Here is a 21,516-nt window from a genome sequence, read left to right as displayed (position 1 = left end):
AAAATCAAGAGCCAAGCCTTTCCATGGCTTTACACACTGGTCTACCTTAAGATTACTGTGTTTCAGAGTTTTGTCACACACAAAATCCTCTCCTGTGCCTTGCTTCTCCCAATGTCAACAATAATCACTCACGTCTGAGTCAGGGAAGTCTGATGCAGCAAGTACAATCCCCTCAACAAACCCCCTTCTCTCATCTCTCGATTGTCACCCTGGTATGGATGAAGCTGTCTGGCATTAAATAAAACAGACACGCAACAAACCAGGTTTAGCACCAATCATCTGAAGGACAGGTATTTGCCTAATGGCACAAAATGGATTTTTTTAATTGTATAGTCTTGTTCTTCTAAATTCAATAAATTATACTAAAGCAACTTTTAACATAAAATTCCTATAAAAATAAAACTGTTTTACATGTTACAAAACCAGCTATAAATCAAGGCGCCTCTTTATTGTTGTTTGCCTGTCAACACATATGTGTATTCACCTATCTTAGACATTCTGTTTGTGTGTGTGTATTTCACCACTGGATTGTAAATCTCCTCAAGGCCAGAGACTATTGCCTCCTACCCATCCAGGGCTTCAAAAACCTAAACTAAGGAATTAAAGAATCAGGAGAAGAGGAAATCAGAGGAAATAAATGTGACAGCCTACGACTCAAACACAGGAGAAACTTCTAAAACACCGTAATGCTCCTGGTGCCCCTTCCTTCAAAGATGCTTTGTGGGTTATTACACTTCAGGATGGAGAAGAGCAATAAAAGTGTACCCGCCCATCAACACATCAGCTTTCAGTTTTTCAAGGTTTTTTTTTTTTTCAGATTTGTAGTTACTTTCCTCCAAGTGTAATGAAAGTTGAGTGACCTATTCAGAGTGTGCATAGAGCAAGAATGTGAGGGCACAAAGCCCAGTCAAGTGGCTTAGCTCTTGCTGTAGCCAAAGGAACCCCATTAAGCCAAAAGCTCAACTGAGGGCACTGGATAAGCACACACACATGGAGCCTGTGAGCATCGTCACTGATCTGAAGAGCCATCATAGATCAGGGGATGCTCAGGGGAGCCTGGAGTAGGTGCACACACTCTCTAGCAGCGTCTCATGGACCACAGGAAGGAATGGATGGCCTCTCAGAATTCCACTCTGGAACAAAAGTAAACCAACATGACTGACTTCAGTGGGTGGATGATCAAATGGTGAGCATCATTACCTCTTGAAATGGGACGATGAAAGAAACCTGTTCTTGAAGTAGGAAGGAAATTCCAAGTTTTATTTTCTGTGCTTCCAAGTTTGTTCGTGTATTTGGTCTCCAGTTCACGAAAATAGGTCTCCACCAGAATTTTCTGAGATGGCTATATATATATTTTACTTGTAGGGAAAATTGAAAGCACCACAGGTTAACTGAATACAGTCCACATAAACCCACATAGATTTCAGGCTGTTTTTCTGTGGATTTTGAAGTTGAATGATATCTAGGGTAAAGACTGTAGGCTTTGGACTTGGACAAATCTGAGTTTGAGTCCGACTTTTCTAATTTACTGTTTGTTACCTAGAGCAAGTTATCTGAGCTGCAAATTCATATTCTGTAAAATAGGAAGAATTATTGCTTAATTTATCTAGCTGTAGAATTAAAATCAGGTAATTTACATCAAATATTTGACATTCCCTATTCTATAATTTTTTCATTACCAGCTTGGTCATTTCTTGTGTCTCCTTAATGGATGCATTTTTTCCTTTCAGTCCCTAATTTATTGCTTTAATAGAATTGTTTTTGAAACATTTCTGATATATTGGATTTATTTTCAGTCTTCAGGCTGCTCCCTCCCTGTCCCTGGTCAAGTGGAGTGGGTCTGTACTGGAAAGGCACAAACTGTATCTCAGGCAGGAGGAGCAAGTCTTAGGGTGAATGTTGGTTTCACTTCAGACAATGCTGTGGCAGAGCCAAGTCCAGGTATGCAGGTAGGATGGGGAAAATAAACACAGAGGGGTCTGCCATTAGAACCCTCTCCATTAATACAGAAGGAAGCAGGAAGCAGAAAACTGTTTTATCACAGAGGCAGACAGTTCACTGAAATCACACATAGGAGGTAAGAGCTTATATTTACCGAGCATTTACAATGATGCCAGGAGCTGTCCTACATTGACTTTTGGCAGCAGCCCTGTGACACAGATAATATTGCCATCTCTGTTTTACAGATGAGGAAACATGGGCCCAGAGGGATGCAATACTGTGCCCAGGATAAAGCCAACTGTAACACAGGTTACCTGGCTCTGGGTCCCTGTGAGAAGCCTCTCTGTGTGTTAAGTCGTTCTAGTCATGTCCAGCTCTTTGCAACCATATGGACTAGTCCACCAGGCTCCTCTGTCCGTGGAATTCTCCAGGCAAGAATACTGGAGTGGGTTGCCATGCCCTCCTCCAGGGGATCCTCCCAACCCAGGGATTGAACCCGTATCTTTTATGTCTCATACATTGGCAGGAGTGTTCTTCACCACTAGCGCCACCTGGGAAGCCCAAGAAGCCTCTAGGCCATGCTAACTTGCGACGACAACAGAAGAGCCACGTTTTCCACTTAAACACAAAATGGAAACAAACCATTCAGAGTGATTAGGACATGTAAGGGAAGCAGTGGCCCTGTCTGTGCCTGCCTGGGTCGGAGACTGGGCTTGCTGTGCTGGGAAGGGGCAGGAGAAAGGAGGTATGTCTGAAAGATGAAAGGCAGGCAGGCAGAACAGACTGAGTTTCATAGGACATTTTTAAAACAAGCAAGCAGCAGTAATTAGTTGGAGTTTATTCTCAGTTGAGAGGCATCTACATGTTCCATCACAAAAGGTTGTCCAATAAGATAGCCACAAGCTGTGGATGGTTTGATTGAGTTAAAGAAAGACAAGAGCTCCTTAATAACCTTCTTGAGTAGCGGTTCCATAATGTGACTAGAAGGGACAGATTAGCATATGTAACTGAGTGCTGTGTTAGTCAAATTGTTGATGCTGAGAGTGATGCATTAGTTTTGGTGATACTGCCCGTGCTGAAAAGTGTTTGGGGGATTCCTTTAAGACAAATATTTAATTAATTTTTTAAATTAAGAGTCTTATAATTGTGGCATGCAGGATCTTTAGTTGTGGCATATTGAATCTAGTTCCCTGACCAGGGATCAAACCCGGGTCCACTGCATTGGGAGTGTGAAGTCTTAGCCACTGGACCACCAGGGAAGCCACTCAGGAGACTCATTTTGGGTCTCTTCTACATCACAAGGCCATCCCTGATGCAAATCATATTCATTCACCCCACCCCAAGAGGGCACCACACCAAGCACTGGGAGAACAAAGCTAGGACACCAGTCTTGCCTAAAGTCACAGTTAGCAGACAGATTACAGTTCCAACAACCTACAGCACCAAGTTCCAAACATAAAAGGAACAGTAACACTGAGTGCTATGAAAATCCTGGCACAGAAGGAACTCTGTGCCACTTGAGCCAGGCCGGCTTTTAACAACCAGAAGATGCGATGGGGGGGTGAGCGAGGGTGAGGGGGATGATACAAAGCCAAAGGAACAGGAGAGGAAGACACAGATATCCTGGGCTCCCTCAAGTGATCAAGGTCAGCTCCCTCAAGAGGCCAAGGTGAGCAGGAGCATAGTATGTGCTGGTGGGGATGGAGCTGGGCTGTAGAGACAGGCTGGGTCAGCTGCTCCGAGATTTGAATGCCCACCGCAGACGTCAGCACTTCAGCTTCTAAGAAATGAAGACCTCTGAGTGACTTTAAGTGTTAGAATGACTAAACTGTGCTTCAGGAAGACTCATGTCCTAGTGGCACATAAAATGGACTAAGGCTTCTTAAAGCCGACATCTGAATTTTGGAAGAATTCTGAATCAAGTTTGACGAATAAGAAAGAAAAGTGATAGGAAAGTGTGTGTTGGTTTCTTCAGAAAACAAGGTATTAAACAAAATAGGATAGATAGATTATAAAACAATCTATAGATTGTAAAACAGATTTTCTTCTGCGGCTTATAAATGGATCAGAAGGCACTTCCAAGAAGATTCAAGAAAAGATTTTGGAGTGAAGGAAACATAATAAAAATAAGTGTACAGTCGTCCCTAAAGCACCCACTTTCAGGGACAACACCAATTCTGGTGAATAATCAGTTTACTCTTTTTAAAACAAGTGGAATGATTCAAGTTGCTCTTGAAACAGATTATAATCCATCACCAGAACCAACTTCTGGAATCCCAGGGGACCTTCTTCTCCACCTGTAGTGGCTCCTGCTGTGTCAGCATAGCAGGGGTCCATCGTCAGGTATTCACACGCTGACTTAGGTCCTGCTGCGAGGGAATTTTGCAGATGTGACGCAAAGTCCCCATCTGTTAATTCTAAGGGAGAGTATCCTGGTGGGCCTGACTTCCTCAGCTGCAAGGGAGGGGGAGGGCTTTAAAATAAGGGCTGAGGCTTCCCCAAGACAAAGACACTAAATTCTACCTGTGGACAAGAGCTTCTTCCCATGCCTGGAGTCCCAGCTTGCCCTAAGGCTTCAGACTTCTGCAGCCAGACCCCCTTTACTGAACAAATCAATCCCATGTAATAAATCCCTTATTGACATGCACACACCCAAGTGTGTATGATGTGTACAGAGACACATAAATATGTAGTAGGGTGATTTTATATACACACATATATGCATGTACATATCTCATACTAGTTCTGCTTCTCTGGTGGACTTCTAATTCAGTTTACTTTGAGAGCTGACAATGTGAGGGGAATATCCTATAAATGAATTAATTACAGAAACCCCACTGTTGGAAACAACTTGAGTTAAAAGTGAAGCTGTTGTATATGTTACTTCTCTGAGCATGCCACACACTGTGAAATGGTTCCATTCTTAAAACTGCAGAAGCTTTGACTTCTAATCTGATCCCATAAGACTTGAGCACAGGGATCTTAATCTGTGGTCTACAAACACTTGAAACTGTAAAGTTTTTCCTCAAGTGAGCCCTTATCTTTCACCAGATTCTCAAAGAAATCCATTTCTCTTCATGCTTACTTTGAAGGTTATTGATACTCAGGTTCCCCAATGATTAACTGTCCATACAATATGAATGAGTAGCTGACCCCATGGCTGCCTGCCTTGTTCCAAAATTAGTCCTGAAATTTTACAGATTTTTTTTTTTTTTTTTTTTTGCAGAGGGATGCCACTTGTAACTAGTAGGAGAAATTCAGTTTAAGTCTTACCTTGATTAAAAGTTCATAAATATATGGTGAGACAATCCACCTAAGAACTCCACAATAAATATGAGTATCTAATAGTCAAGAGAATTAGTGATGCAGAAAACACAGTTTGTCACCTTAATTCATTCTGAGAGTTTAACAAAATTAAATAATGATCAATTAAAGAATCTCAAAATAATTATGTTGCTAAATATTAATTCTGTTGTGCAAAAAGAGGTTTATATTTTATACATAAAAATCAGTAAGAGTAACCAGTCTAGATTCACATTAAAAGCCCATGTTAGAGGACTTCCCTGGCAGTGCAGTGGTTAATAATCTACCTGCCAAGGCAGGGGACATGGGTTGGATCCCTGGTCCAAGAAGTTTCCACATGCCTCAGAGCAACAAAGCCTGTGCACCACAGTTACTGAGCCCGTGTGCTTTAGACCTGTGCTCAACAAGAGAAGCCACCACAGTGAGAAGCCCATACACTGCAACTAGAGACTAGCCCCTCGAGCAAAGCAACAGAGACCCAGTGCAGTCAGAAATAAACAGATACACAAATAAATAAAAGGATTTTAAAAGCCAACATTAAGTCTTCCAATGAATTAAAGGATTTCAGCCTGTAACATGTAAGAACTTCTTTGTTGTCTTATTAAATTTCTTATCAGTTTCCCACGTTCAGTTCAGTTCAGTCGCTCAGTCGTGTCCAACTCTTTGCGACCTATGGACTGCAGCATGCTAGGCCTCCATGTCCATTACCAACTCCCTGAGTTTACTCAAACTCATGTCCATCGAGGTGGTGATGCCATCCAACCATCTCATCCTCTGTTGTCGTCTTCTCCTCTAGCCTTCAATCTTTCCCATGAGCATTAGGGTCTTTTTCAGTGAGTCAGTCCTTCGAAGCAGGTGGCCAAAGTATTGGAGTTTCAGCTTCATCATCAGTCGTTCCAATGAATATTCAGGACTGATCTCCTTTAGGATGGACTGGTTGGATCCAGTCCAAGGGACTCTCAAGAGTCTTCTCCAACACCATAGTTCAAAAGCATCAGTTCTTCAGCGCTCAGCATTCTTTATAGTCCCACTCTCACATCCATACTTGACCACTGGTAAAACAGTAGCTTTGATTAGATGGACTTTTGTTGGCAAAGTAATGTCTCTGCTTTTTAATATGCTGTCCAGGTTGGTCATAACATTTCTTCCAAAGAGCAAGCGTCAATTTCATGGCTGCAGTCACAATGTGCAGTGATTTTGAAGCTCCAAAGAATGAAGTCTATCACTGTTTCCACTGTTTCCCCATCTATTTGCCATGAAGTGAGGGGACCAGATGCCATGATCTTAGTTTTCTGAATGTTGACTTTTAAGCCAGCTTTTTCACTTTCATCAAGAGGCTTTTTAGTTCTTCTTTGCTTTCTGCCATAAGGGTAGTGTCATCTGCATATCTGAGGTTATTGATATTTCTCCTAGCAATCTTGATTCCAGCTGTGCTTCATCCAGCCCAGCATTTCTCATGATGTACTCTGCATAGAAGTTAAATAAGCAGGGTGACAATATACAGCCTTGACGTACTCCTTTCTCTATTTGGAACCAGTCTGTCGTTCTGTGTCCGGTTCTAACTGTTGCTTCTTCACCTACCATACAGATTTCTCAGGAGAAAGGTCAGGTGGTCTGGTATTCCCATCTCTTTCAGAATTTTCCACGTTTGTTGTGATCTACACAGTCAAAGGCTTTGGCATAGTCAATAAAGCAGATGTAGATGTTTTTCTGAAACTCTCTTGCTTTTTTGATAATCCAACAGATGTTGGCAATTTGATCTCCAGTTCCCTTGCCTTTTCTAAATCCAGCTTGAACATCTGGAAGTTCATGGTTCATACAACTGTTGAAGCCTGGCTTGGAGAATTTTGAGCATTACTTTGCTACTGTGTGAGATGAGTACAATTGTGCAGTAGTTTGAGCATTCTTTGGCATTGCCTTTCTTTGGGATTGGAATGAAAACTGACCTTTTCCAGTCCTGTGGCCGCTGCTGACTTTTCCAAATTTGCTGGCACATTGAGTGCAACACTTTCACAGCATTATCTTTCAGGATTTGAAAAGCTCAACTGGAATTCCATCACCTCCACTAGCTTTGTTGGTAGTGATGCTTTCTAAGGGCCACTTGACTTCGTACTCCAGGATGTCTGGCTCTGGGTGAGTGATCACACCATCGTGGTTATCTGGGTCCTTAAGATCTTTTTTGTACAGTTCTTCTGTGTATTCTTGCCACCTCTTCTTAATATCTTCTGCTTCTATTAGGTTCATACTATTTCTGTCCTTTATTTGCCCATCTTTGCATGAAATGTTCCTTGGTATCTCTAATTTTCTTGAAGAGATCTCTAGTCTTTCCCATTCTGTTGTTTTCCTCTATATCTTTGCTTTGATCGCTGAGGAAGGCTTTCTTACCTCTCCTTGCTATTCTCTGGAACTCTGCATTCAAATGGGTTTATCTTTCCTTTTCTCCTTTGCTTTTCGCTTTTCTTCTTTTCACAGCTATTTGTAAGGCCTCCTCAGCCAGCCATTTTGCTTTTTTGCATTTCTTTTTCTTGGGGATGGTCTTGATCCCTGTCTCCTGTACAATGTCATGAACCTTCGTCCATAGTTCTTCCAGGCACTCTGTCTATCAGATCTAATCCCTCAAATCTATTTGTCACTTCCACTGTATAATCATAAGGGATTTGATTTAGGTCATATCTGAATGGTCTAGTGGTTTCCCTACTTTCTTCAATTTAAGTCTGAATTTGGCAATAAGGACTTCATGATCTGAGCCACAGTCAGCCCCCAGTCTTGTTTTTGCTGACTGTATAGAGCTTCATCTTTGGCTGCAAAGAATATAATCAATTTGATTTTGGTATTGACCATCTGGTGATGTCCATGTGTAGAGTCTTCTCTTGTGTTGTTGGAAGAGGGTATTTGCTATGAGCAGTGTGTTCTCTTGGCAAAACTCTGTTAGCCTTTGCCCTGCTTCATTCTGTACTCCAAGGCCAAATTTGCCTGTTACTCCAGGCATTTCCTGACTTCCTACCTTCGCATTCCAGTTCCCTTAATGAAAAGGACATCTTTTTTGGGTGTTAATTCTAGAAGATCTGGTAGGTCTTCATAGAACCATTCAATTTCAGCTTCTTCAGCATTACTGGTCAGGGCATAGACTTGGATTACTGTGATATTAAATGGTTTGCCTTGCAAACGAAGAGAGATCATTCTTTCTTTTTTTATATTGCATCCAAATACTGCATTTCAGACTCTTTTGTTGACTGTGATGGCTACTCCATTTCTTCTAAGGGATTCTTGCCCACAGTAGTAGATATAACGGTCATCTGAGTTAAATTCACCCATTCCAGTCCATTGTAGTTTGCTGATTCCTAAAATGTCGACGTTCACTCCTGTTTGACCAGTTCCAATCTGGACATAAGGCCATCTTCAGGCTTTCCTTCCTGGTTTTCCAGCTCTTTTGATCTGTTCCTACTGTTCCACGCAGGTTTTTTTTATTATTATTCTGACTGTGCTGGGTCTTCACTGTGGCATGCAAGCTTCTTTCACTGTGGCAGCTGGGCTTGTCTGGTTGTGGCACACAGGCTTAGTTACCCTGTGTCACATGGGATCTTAGGTCACCGACCATGGGTCAAACCTCCATCCCCTGCATGTGTTGAGGTGATTGTTAACTGCTGGACCACCAGGGAAGTCCCCCCTAAGTTCTAATTGTTTTCTGGTACTTGTTTCTGTCTTAATGCGCTATGCTGCTTTTTGGATCTTAGTTCCCCAACCAGGCATAGAACCCCAGATCCAGGGCAGTGGAAGCACTAAGCCCTAACCACTGGACCACCAGAGACTCCCCCAATCTCTAATTCTTAAATCCAATTGTCTCTAGGTATCTTCACTTCGTAAGTCACTGGAATCTCAAAGCTTCATGTCCAAGGCCAAAATTTCAATTTTCCTCCCTAAACCGGCTCCTCTTTCTTTCTCATTCTTAGAAAACTGCCTCACCTCCACCCAGCAGCTCCACAACCTCCTTTTCCTTCAGGCCCTACATCCATCAGGGCTTCCCCTTGGCTGTATCCCCCATCTTTGCACCTCATGTCCTCACAATGCCTCCTCCCCAGCACCATGCCCTGTGATGGAGGCCACCCTGACCACCAGAGTCATCACCCCCTGCCTGCTCCGCTTCCCGCACAGAAGCCAGAATAACACTTCAAAGCTCTAAATTAAATGACATCTCTCCTTTGCTTAAACCTCCCGATGGCCTCTGGCCTTACCTGAGAATGAAATCCCAGTGTCTCACCTGCACAAGGCCCTGCCTGCTCTTCCTGCACCCACAGTGGTCTCTGAGGTGCTGCAAGTCATCAGACCCTGCTTCTTTATTCGTGTCTACCCTGGTGTCCTGTTAGGTCTCAGAAGGCAGGACATCCAAGAGGTACACACGGCACCTAACACTGTCCTGAACCCAATAAACATCTGCCAGATGAACGAGTCGCTGTCTCAGCATCCTGACTTTATTGTTCCACCTCTGTTAGTTTTTGTGTCTAGATGTATTTAGGAGTGTCATTTTATTTTGGTTTTCTCTGGTTTAAAAAAAAAGAATTTTTAAAATACTTTCTCTCTTCAGGTAACTAAGGCCAGACTCACGGCCCAGTCTCATAACATGGGGCATTTAATTGCTGCTTCAACTGCTTTTTTGTTGAGGTATGCATGTGAGTGCATGCTCAGTCATGTCTGACTCTTTGTAACCCATGGACTGCAGCCCAGGTGGCACTAGCTGTTTAAAAACAAAAACAAAAAACCCGCCTGCCAATGCAGGAGATTAAGAGATGTGGGTTTGAGTCCTGAGTCCGGAAGATCATGGAAAAGGAATTTCCTGGAAAAGGAAATGGCACCCCACTCCAGTATTCTTGCCTGGAAAACCCCATGGAGAGAGGAGCCTGGGGGGCTACAGTCCACAGGGTCACAAAGAGTCGGACACGACTTAAGTGACTTAGCACCACACTGGACTGTAGCCCACCAGGTTCCTCTGTCCATGGAATTTTCTAGGCAAGAATACTGGAGTGGGCTGCCATTTCCTATGCCAGAGAATCTTCCCGACCCAGGGATGGAACCCATGTCTCTCGTGTCTCCTGCATTGGCAGGCGGATTCTTTACTACTGAGCCATATTGCCATTCCTCAAACTCCTTCTTAATGGTATACATAATAGAGCTGCACTGCCTATAGAAGCTGAGCTTATCACTGTTTTCTCAGCACACTTACTGAAACTGTTTTCTATGAGCCAAGACAGCACATGAATAAAACAGTTAAATAGGAATTTTCTTTAAAAATGTGTAAAGATGGCTAAGTCACCTTTCAACATCAACCTAGTTAATACAAAAAGGAAATTGAATTAAATCTTTCAAAGATAGTTATTTCTTCATTTAATTTCTGTGTTTCTATTTTTTTTAATTCCCCTGCACACAAATGTATGAAATGCATCTGTACCTACTTATGTTTAAAAGACAATTTGGGGGAAATTTTTACCATTAAAATAATAATTTGTCCTGACTGAAACATCTACAAAAAACATGTGGCTAAAAATTCTTAGAAGACATCCTTAGACTAGAGGTTCCTTTGTGGTACTGATTCTGCTACAATTCTGGGCAGGTCTTAATTCTGAGCAGTTTTCTGCTAAAAAAAAAAAAAAAAGAAGAAGAAGAAGGACGAAAGAGGAAAGGGAGGGAGGGAAAAAGGAAAAGAAACTGGACTGAATGATTTCTGAAGTAACACTTCCCACTCAAAATTTTCTTGGTTCTGTTAAGAACTTTCCTTTAATCTACAGAGGTCTGCAAAGCAGAATGGTAGTAACAGCTACTGTTTCTTACTAACCGCCTAAGCATACAACATGCTACATGAACATCTTTACATGGGTCAGTTCAATTAATGGAGTTTAGGATTATTATCCTCCCAATTTACAGGGAAGAAAACAAACTTAAGCTGGAAAATTCAGTCACACACACAAGCTTTGTTTGCTTTTTAACAAACATGATCCTCAACTGCCAGAAAGGGGAAGGGCTGAGCGGGCAGGAAGGATTTATGAACTCAAAAAATGCAAATCACAATGACATGGCCTTAAACAGGTCTCTTGGCAAAGTCAGCGATTTAGGAGGCCTGTGCTACCTGCCACTGCCTGTAGGACAAAGTGAACATGTTTATCTCAACCTGCCAGAGTCAACAGCTGTAGCGTCTTTTCTTCCAAAGGCAGGATTTCAGTACCACACTAAGGAATCACACTAAGGAATTTATTCTCTAAATTCAAGTGCAAACCTGAGGTACCTCAAAGAAAGAACATTAGATAATGCCAACAGAATAAAAGGATAAATCGAAACTAACATTTAGGCAGGCATCAATGACATCTGAATTTACAATATTTCCTGAATGTTATCCTATGTGTAATATTAACATCAGGATAGTCAACTAAAATTAAACACACCACAAAAACTATGTACCAAACCACATTTTTTAAGTTTTTATGTTTCAGGTTTTTGGCCACTCGAGTGCCACGTGTGATCTTAGTTCCCTGACGAGGGATTGAACCCAAGCCCCCTGCCCTGGCAGCATGGAATCTTAACCACTGGCCTGCCAGGGAAGCAGCCACAAATCATACTTTACACAGAAAATTATGCCTTCAATCATATCCTCAGGAACATTAAAGTAAAAGTTTAATGAGTTTTACACTGAGTATTGCACCTTTTATAAACTATTTGCTAAATTTTGGTTGAGTCTTTTTTCTTATATATAGTTTGAACTTTTTCAATTGGTATAAAATGTATTTCCTTTTTTTGAATGGTCAGGTGCCATCTTGACAAAGCCGGCTTCAGAGCTCAGCTGAAACCAACTCACAGGAATAAATCCCTCAATTGTGAGTTAACAGATGCCGATAAGCAGTTTAAAAAACAAAAATATTTTTGAAGCACTTATACCTCAGTTGGCCTCAGAAATGGCATTTGACAAACTTGATCTTTCTACTTAAAACACTAACATCAAATGATTTTAACAGAGAAACCACACAGCAAGCTAGAGTTTGAGATAACCTAACAAGAAATGTATCTTCCATCATGACAGGTAAGACAGGTAACCTGTCTTAATTACACAGGAAGTGGTTTTGCCCCATTTCTGTGTCTTTCCATGGGAGCACTCACACGCTCTCTGATGCTGAGAAATACACCTCCAACTAATAAAATATTCTTTGATACATTAGTTACCATGGGAAGTGGAACATCTATTTCCTTAAATTGCTCCATGACACAAAGTAACACATAAAGAGCATTTCGTAAGTGCTGAGTAAATCAGATGTCACTGATAAATCATCAGTCCAGACACTGAAGAATCACTACAAAATTGGCATCCTAAAAAACTGAATCTAAAATACCTCCCCCAAAATTCCAGCAATTGTTTAAAAGGCCGAATTATAAATAAATCTGTGATAGTTTTACTAATATATATCAAGGTGGCTGTACTGTACTAAAATTTTCGTGGCTGTTTGAGAAGTCTGCATTTTAACTGTACCCAAACCAAAGCTTAACTGATAGAAAAACTACATGAAAATCCTCAAAGCAGGAAAAACATTTTCTATAGTGATGTGTTTCCGAAATACTAGCCCGTGTGCCTGCTGCAGAGGCCAACCACCACCAAAACGTCAGAGTCTGGAGGAGAGAAAGGCTTACTAAAGGGCTGCGCAAGGAGACGGGTGGCTCAAGCTCCCCAAAACTCCGAACTCCTTAAGAACCCTCTGTAAAGCCTTTTCTAGGAAAGAGGAGAGGGGCGGGTGAGCTGTTGCCAATGTCTTGGTAGCAGATTCTCTTTTTTAAAAATTAATTGACTGTGCCAGGTCTTAGTTGTGGCATATGGGATCTAGTACCCTGACCAGGGATCAAACTCTGGACCCCTGCATTAGGAGCTCAGAGTCTCAGCCACTGGACCACGGTCATAGTCAGGGAACAATGCTAATGTAAACCTCCACCAAACAAATAATCTTCTTGGTTCTGACAAGAAAGGATATGGTCCCCAGGCACAACTGTCACCCTCAGATCCAGTCCTGGCTGAAAGGAGATCTCAGCTGGCAGCTCCCTCAGGGCCAGGTCTCCAGATCCTATCCAACCACCATTCCTGAGGGAGCCGGCCACCCACGGCCCAACCAGCCCTCAGACCACCCTATAGCAGGGGAAGGAGAGTAGGTTCCTCAGACAGTGACCCGTACAGAGGGCTGCTGCCATGAGGTCGTAGAGGCAGGAATTGGGGAGAGGGTTGCTGCTGCCTCAAGGCCTGGGCCCAGCCAGTGAGCAGCCTTGATGAGGGCTCTGGAACCTGCACGACAAGGCCCGGCCTGTTCCCTGGGCTATCAGTTCACCTGCTTGCTGGAGGCCAGGTGAGCTGGAGAGCTCCAAGGAAGAAGGCCAGGATTCACCTCTTACCTTACTCTCCACCTGATGATCACCACGCTGCCAATCATTAGCTGAGCTGAACCCCTAACAGTCGCTCACTGACAGTTGCTCAGTTGGGGGAGGGGCCCACTCCAGCATGGACCAGTGGCTGAGCAGGACCACTAACGGTTGCTGACAGTTGCTCATTTGGGGGAGGGGCCCACTCCAGCATGGACCAATGGCTGAGCAGGACCACTGCCGGTTGCTCGCTGACAGTTGCTCTCTTGGGGGAGGGGTCATTGTGGCACCAATCAATGGCTGACCGACCATAAACAGTCTTATAGAACCTGCTGCCTGGTAACAGGGTGGGGGCTCCTTACCTCCTGCAGCAATGGCCATGTACTAAGGGTTGCACACGGCTGTGTTATATTACATAGGGTTCTATTTTTTCCAGTGGAAAAGTAATGATTAAGAAGGAGCTGGATAACAAAGATAAACTTGCCCAGCTACAGTGACAGGTGTTAAAAAAAATAGCCACAAGAAACAGAGATACCTCTAAATAGACTGAGCCAAAGAACAAGGTATTTCATAGAAAGCATTTTATCATCAGAACAGGATAGTTTCCTGTTTAAGCTCTATTTATTGTGTTATTTTTACAAGTAGCAAAGTCTCTCCATTTACCTCAGCTTTATACATGAACATAAAAAGCTAGTGACGTCCACGGCCCCCACCCCCCCAACCGGGTTAACAGGAGCTTGTGGACTCTTCCTGGCCTTCAGAAGTAGCTGTGGTTTCCTCTGTGACTTGGCCTGGAGCTCTAGCACGCTGATCAGTCATCCTCTTGCTGATTCCTTTTCTGTCACAGGAAACAAAGATACATTACAACAGCACATTCTAATTTGTTCAGCTAAGACTGCTTTTTCTGTCAGCAAGTATAATTTCCTAGAGGCCGCTGGCAAAAGATGTGGTTGAAAATTATCAGTGGAGAAATATGCCTTAAGTAGTTCATTAGTTTATAATTTTGGCTTCTGGGCACATTATCCTCAAGACATTTGAAAATTTTCTCCTTTTTCTTCTTTATGCACAAATACTCCTACAAAGAAACATAAATACTCACATTCACCCCAGAGTACCCATGGCAGAGATCTTATTTGCTCTCAGGCCAGTTGACCCTGAAACAACAAGGGTCTGAACTGCACAGGCCATTTTCATGCAGATTTTTTTCAGTAGTAAATACTACGGTACGGAGGACCCACTGCTGGTTAAATCCGCAGATAAAGAACCATGAATGTGAAGTGCTCACTATAAACTATATGTGGATTTTTCCCTGACTGTTTGAGGGTCAATTATATATACTTTCCTCAAGATTACAAGTGTTAAGAAAATTACTCAAAAGCATGTATTGTACTGTGTGCTGTGCTAGGTCACTTCAACTGTGTCCGACTCTTTGCCACCCTATGGACTGTAGCCCGCCAGGCTCCTCTGTCCATAAGATTTTCCAGGCAAGAATACTGGAGGGGGTTGCTATGTCCTTCTCCAGGAGACTTTTTCCACCCAGGGATCGAACTGGCGTCTCTTGCGGCTCCTGCATTGGCAAGCGGCTTCTTTATCACTAGTGCCACCTGGGAAGCCCCAGGAGCATGTACTCACAAACATACACATGTAAAAGTATTTTCTATCATTTTTATCAATAAATTATTTTTTCAGTGTACTTGCTGTATATCATTATGAAATGACCTCACTCAAGTAATTCTGCCCCTTTAATTCCCAATCATCATATAGAAGTCCACGTGGAATATGACTAAAAATGAAATATTAAAGAATCAATTCGAAAGTGGAGATGGCCAGCATACTAAATACACATAAATGTTACCAGTTTAAGAAAATCGATGAGTTTGTGAGCGTCTTCACCCGTCGACAGGTCCACAAAGTCCTTGGGCAGCCGGTAGCTCAGGTAGGGACTCGGCTGGACTGTGACTTCACTGTTGGTACAACGGAAGGCAGGAGCATCCTTCATGAAGAAAAAAAAGGAGGAGCAGAAGTTGGTGAGAAAGTTTTTTTAAGTCAATTCTTCAAACTGAAAAAGATCCTGGTATAGAATTTTCAACTCCTCTTCTGTACTAGGGAGGAAAGAAAATCAAGATTCCTAAGTGAAAGAAAGCACCAAGTCTTTTTTTAAAAAAAAACACGTTCACAAGAAAATACACATCTAAGGTATCTGAAGACAAGAGACGTTGGCGGGCAGGGCTGGGTGGTACCCGAGTGGTGGCTGCATAGCTGCTGTAGCTGTGAAGGGCTGGGGGTGGGGGGCTCTCTCCAGGCTTGAGGCTGCCTCAGGCAGGCCCACACAGGCCAGCATGCTTTATAAACTCTGACACTTTCCACAGGTGCACTGCAGGAAACTACTGGCTTAAGAGAATAAAGCCAACAGTGAGGGCAAAGGAGAGCCCCAAACCCCTAACACTGTTGCACTTCTCTCACGTCACCTCATGTACTCACTCACAGATTTCTCTCAGCACCAATGTAAAACTGTAAATTCAAGGGTCATATTTAACAAGTCTTCACATTCTTTATTGCGCGTGCTTAGGTCTTGCATGGAATGTTCACATATCCCTGGCGCTGAAAAGGGTTCCAGAGTCAGAGGCCATGGGTTTGGGCTTCATGGGTGGCAGATACTGAGGTGAGGGATGGGTGGTGTCCAGCAGGTGGAGACACGCTGGGAACCTGGCTGGAACAGGACAGTGAAGCCCTAGAAAGCAGGCCATACCTTATGACAGAGAGCCCAGCCATGGTTCAGACAGTAAAGAATCTGCCTGCATGCAGGAGACTCAGGCTTGATCCCTAGGTCGGGAAGATCCCCTGGAGAAGAGAATGGCTACCCACTCCAGTATTCTTGACTGGAGAATTCCATGGACAGAGGAGTCTGGTGGGTCACAGTCGATGGGGTCACAAAGAGAAGGACACAACTGAGCGATTAATACACACACACACACACGAAATATCTACTGTCTGCTGGACATTGTTCTGGGGAAGGGAGAAAAACTGGAAAACAAGAGGGTAGGGAGCCACTGAGCAAGCAAATAAATAAACAAGATCATTCCACAGAGTAAAAAGTTATAAAAACAGGACAGCAAGGAGCTATGGTAAAAGGAGAACCATGAAGATTCCTCTTGAGGGTGGGCTGGAGGGGTGGGGGGGTGGGACCTTGCTTAAGCAGGGGACATCTGGGCTGAGAACTGAAAAGTATGATGAAAGCAGCCTCATGAGATCTGGAGCAAACTCAGCTTTGGACGCAGTGGAAACAACCAGTGCAAAGACCTGAAGGCCAGGCAGGGCTCTGCAGCTTTGAGAAATGGAAGGCAGGCAGGTCTCTGTGCACTGGAGGACAGGCAGGAAGGGGTGCTGAGAAAGGCAGGAGCCAGTTCCTGTTGCTCTTTTGTCATCCCTAACCTCCAGCATAAGATTGTTTACATTAAGAAGAAAGGAAGGAGGGAAGGAAGGAAAAAAGGAAAGGAAGGCAGGCTGAATGGATAAATGAATGAATTCGGATCATACAGTGAATCTTATACAACTGTTTCTATACAATAACTCTGTTCCTCATATTTAAAAACAACCTTGGGCCAAATAATTTGCATTCTTCTTCCCTGATACTCAGATTTTAACAGCCCACAACTCTTAAGATGCCAGCAGGGATCAGTTCAGTTCAGTTCAGTTGCTCAGTCGTGTCCGACTCTTTGTGACCCCATGAATCGCAGCACGCCAGGTGTCCTTGTCCATCACCAACTCCCGGAGTTCACTCAGACTCGCGTCCATCGAGTCAGTCATGCCATCCAGCCATCTCATCCTCTGTCGTCCCCTTCTCCTGCCCCCAACCCCTCCCAGCATCAGAGTCTTTTCCAATGAGTCAACTCTTTGCATGAGGTGGCCAAAGTACTGGAGTTTCAGCTTTAGCATCATTCCCTCCAAAGAAATCCCAGGGCTGATCTCCTTCAGAATGGACTGATTGGATCTCCTTGCAATCCAAGGGACTCTCAAGAGTCTTCTCCAACACCACAGTTCAAAAGCATCAATTCTTCAGTGCTCAGCCTTCTTCACAGTCCAACTCTCACATCCATACATGACCACAGGAAAAACCATAGCCGTGACTAGACGGACGTTAGTTGGCAAAGTAATGTCTCTGCTTTTGAATATGCTATCTAGGTTGGTCATAACTTTTCTTCCAAGGAGTAAGCGTCTTTTAATTTCATGGCTGCAATCACCATCTGCAGTGATTTTGTTAAGATCCCTTCATTCATTAATTCAACAAACCTTAGTTGTACCTGGCACTGTAACCTGACAGAAGGAGAGGGATCGGTGGGACCCCACTTCCGAAATAATGGGAGTCTGTGCATTTGAATATATACAAAAAATGCCCAGGAAACCTTAATGGTGCTGGGGCGGCCATTTCTAGGTGGCAGGATTTCAAGTGTTACTTCTTTCTAATTCTCTCTCTCTGAGAGATCATTTTTAAATGATCATATGAAGATAAAACTATTTTGTAGAAGACAGAAAACACCCATGAGAATATGAAATGAAGAACCCAGCAGACAAGGACTACAGATGCAGTGTTCTCCCATTTACTTTAAAAAGGCTCATGTTTATGTGTGCAAGCAGGTTATGCACCAAAATATAACAGCGGTTCTCAAGGAGCCAGGATCATGGGTGATTTTAGAATTTCCTTTAAAAGCGGGCACGTATCACTTTTATAGGCTGAAAAGAGCAATATACAGTTGTCTAAAGAAGGGGTGGCCATGAACATGAGGAGAAAGGAGAGAGCAGCTGGATGGAGACGGACCTGAGGGAGGCCTTGCTACTAAGACTGAAGGCGTCAAAACATGGTGAACTACTTTCAGAGAAAATAAAGAGATTGGAGCTTGCAAAAAAAAGAAAAAGAAAGAGACTGGAGAAAGGAAAGAAGGCACTGGCAGCCCCGGCAATCTGGTGAGACGCAGGGCAGACACAGGACTTGGAGGAAGGATGCAGTGAGTCTGTAGGTTTGATGGCAGTTAAAGGGAGCAAATTCTCAGCGATGATTCTCTCTTCCTGTGAAGGGAGCTGTGAAAGTACCCGCTGAGGAGGGCAAGAGTGATGGGCAGAAGCTCCCAAGAGCATGGAGGGCGTGGAACAGCCACTGTGGCCAGCGGAAGGGGACGCTGGTAGGACGACAGAGCCTGTGGTCAAAGCCCTGGGGAAGCCAGGGGTTCTGATTGGACAAGCCCCTGTCCACACAGCCGGGCAACATCCCTCTGTCCACGTGCAGCAGCCCAGGGCTGGACCAGAATAAACAGACACGTGACCTGACCCACAACCAGGACTCTCTTCAGGTGGGGAGGAAACAGGAGCCAAGAAAAAGAAAAGTAACTAGAAAAGATCCTATCCGGCTATTACTTCCTTAGACGAAGTGTCAGTTAGTCAGTTCAGTCACTCAGTCGTGTCTGACTCTTCGTGACCCCATGGACGGCAGTGTCACCAACACCCAGAGGCTGCTCAAACTCATGTCCTTCGAGTTGCTGATGCCATCCAACCATCTTATCCTCTGTCATCCCCTTCTCCTCCTGCCTTCAATCTTTCCCAACATCAGGGTTTTTTCCAAGGAGTCCGTCAGTTCTTCACAACAGGTGGCCAAAGTACTGGAGCTTCAGCTTCAGCATCAGTCTTTCCAATGAATATTCAGGACTGATTTCCTTTAGGATGGACTGGTTGGATCTCCTTGCAGTCCAAGGGACTCTCAAGAGTCTTCTCCAACACCACAGTTCAAAAGCATCAATTCTTCAGTGCTCAGCTTTCTTTCTAGTCCAACTCTCACATCCATACACAACTACTAGAAAAACCACAGCTTTGACTAGATAGATAGACTTTTGTCAGCAAAGTAATGTCTCTGCGTTTTAATACACTGTCTAGGTTGCTCATAGCTTTTCTTCCAAGGAGCAAGTGTCTTTTAATTTCATGGCTGCAGTCACCATCTGCAGTGATTCTGGAGCCCAAAAAAATAAAGTCTGTCACTGTTTCCATTGTTTCCCCATCAATTTGCCATGAATTGATAAGACTGGATGCCATGATCTTCATTTTTTGAATGTTGAGTTTTAAGCCAGCTTTTTCACTTTTCTCTTTCACTTTCATCAAGAGGCTAAATCTTTAGTTCTTCTTTGCTTTCTGCCATAAAGGTGGTGTCATCTGCATATCTGAGGTTACTGATATTTCTCCCAGCAATCTTGATTTCAGCTTGTGCTTCATCCAGCCCAGCATTTCGCATGATGCATATAAGTTAAATAAGTAGGGTGACAATACATAACCTTGATGTATTCCTTTCCCAATTTGGAACCAGTCGGTTGTTTCATGTCTGGTTCTAACTGTTGCTTCTTGATCTGCATACAGATTTCTCAGGAGGCAGGTAAGGTGGTCTGGTAGTGCCATCTCTTGAAGAATTTTCCACAGTTTTTTGTGATCTACACAGTCAAAGGCTTTGGCATAGTCAATAAAGCAGACGTAGATGTTTTTCTTGAATTCTCTTGCTTTTTCAATGATCAAACGGATGTTGGCAATTTGATCTCTGGTTCCTCTGCCTTTTCTAAATCCAGTTTGAACATCTGGAAGTTCACAGTTCACTTAACTGTTGAAGCCTGGTTTGGAGAATTTTGAGCATTACTTTGCTAGCGTGTGAGATGAGTGCAATTGTGCAGTAGTTTGAACATTCTTTGGCATTGCCTTTCTTTGGGATTGGAATGAAGACGGACCTTTTCCAGTCCTGTGGCCACTGCTGAGTTTTCAAAATTTGCTGCCATATTGACTGAAGCACTTTCAGAGCATCATCTTTTAAGATTTGAAACATTTCAATTGGAATTCCATCACCTCCAATAGCTTTGTTCATAGTGATGCTTCCTAAGGCCCACTTGACTTTGTACTCCAGATGTCTGGCTCTGGGTGAGTGATCACACCATCATGGTTATCTGGGTCATGAAGAACTTTTTGTATAGTTCTTCTCTGTATTCTTGCTACCTCTTCTTAATATCTTCCATACCATTCCTGTCCTTTATTGTGCCCATCTTTGCATGAAATGTTCCCTTGGTATCTCTAATTTTCTTGAAGAGATCTCTAGTCTTTCCCATTCTATTGTTTTCCTTTATTTCTTTGCACTGATCACTGAGGAAGGCTTTCTTATCTCTCCTTGCTATTCTTCGGAACTCTGGATTCAAATGGGTCTATCTTTCCTTTTCTCCTTTGCCTTTAGCTTCTCTTCTTTTCTCAGCTATTTGTAAGGCCTCCTCAGACAACCATTTCGCCTTTTTGCATTTCTTTTTCTTGGGGATTGTTTTGATCACTGCCTCCTGTACAATGTCACGAACCTCCATCCATAGTGAATGATGAAGTGAATAAATCACAAAGCACACACCCCCTTCTGGACCACCACTGCGGGCAAGGATCACAGAGTTAATCTGTGTCGGGTGCCTGGGAACCAGGAGGCAATTCCTCAGGGCACTGACAAGTTTCCTGGGGACCTCTCTGATCTTCTTACCTGCTCCAGAGCTTCTCCTTCACTGAAGTCACCCTTTAGGTTTGTTCCAGATAACAGTTCATCCCAAGTAAACAGCAGTGAATCTGTGACTTCACCAAATGGATTAAAATCAATCAGCCACACCTTCCCCTGCAGAACAGAGAGAAAGCCCAGTAAGGATAAAATCAAGACTGTAAGCTGGCTTATCAGGAAGATGATCTTGTTTTACCCAAAATCATCTCATTTCATCTTAAAAATCATATCACTGATTTGAAAAGGTAGTTTCTCCAGGCCCCATCTGTGAAGGGCTGCCTGTCTAAGTAGAGCGGGCACAGAGCCCCAGAAGTCCACCTGAGAACGCAGAGAGGAGACAGGAAAAG

At 43.3% G+C, this 21,516-nt stretch overlaps 1 protein-coding gene across 1 annotated transcript in view; it reads right to left on the bottom strand.

Moving 5' to 3' along the window:
* Window positions 1–14,222: 14,222 nt before the first annotated feature.
* The window catches only part of CDC123 (cell division cycle 123), a 44,832-nt gene continuing 37,538 nt past the window's right edge, over window positions 14,223–21,516 (bottom strand). The window contains exons 11-13 of the mRNA XM_052650942.1: window positions 21,158–21,286; window positions 15,479–15,616; window positions 14,223–14,461 (exon numbers count right to left, since the gene is read on the bottom strand). Of these exons, the coding sequence (XP_052506902.1) occupies window positions 14,435–14,461; window positions 15,479–15,616; window positions 21,158–21,286 (294 nt within the window). The 3' untranslated portion in view covers window positions 14,223–14,434. The remainder of the gene's footprint in view (window positions 14,462–15,478; window positions 15,617–21,157; window positions 21,287–21,516) is intronic.

The sequence above is a fragment of the Budorcas taxicolor genome, chromosome 13, assembly GCF_023091745.1.
Source record: "Budorcas taxicolor isolate Tak-1 chromosome 13, Takin1.1, whole genome shotgun sequence".
NCBI classification, from domain to species: Eukaryota; Metazoa; Chordata; class Mammalia; order Artiodactyla; family Bovidae; genus Budorcas; species Budorcas taxicolor.
Note: the sequence above shows the minus strand (reverse complement) of the source record. Positions and strands in the feature narration are given on the sequence as shown.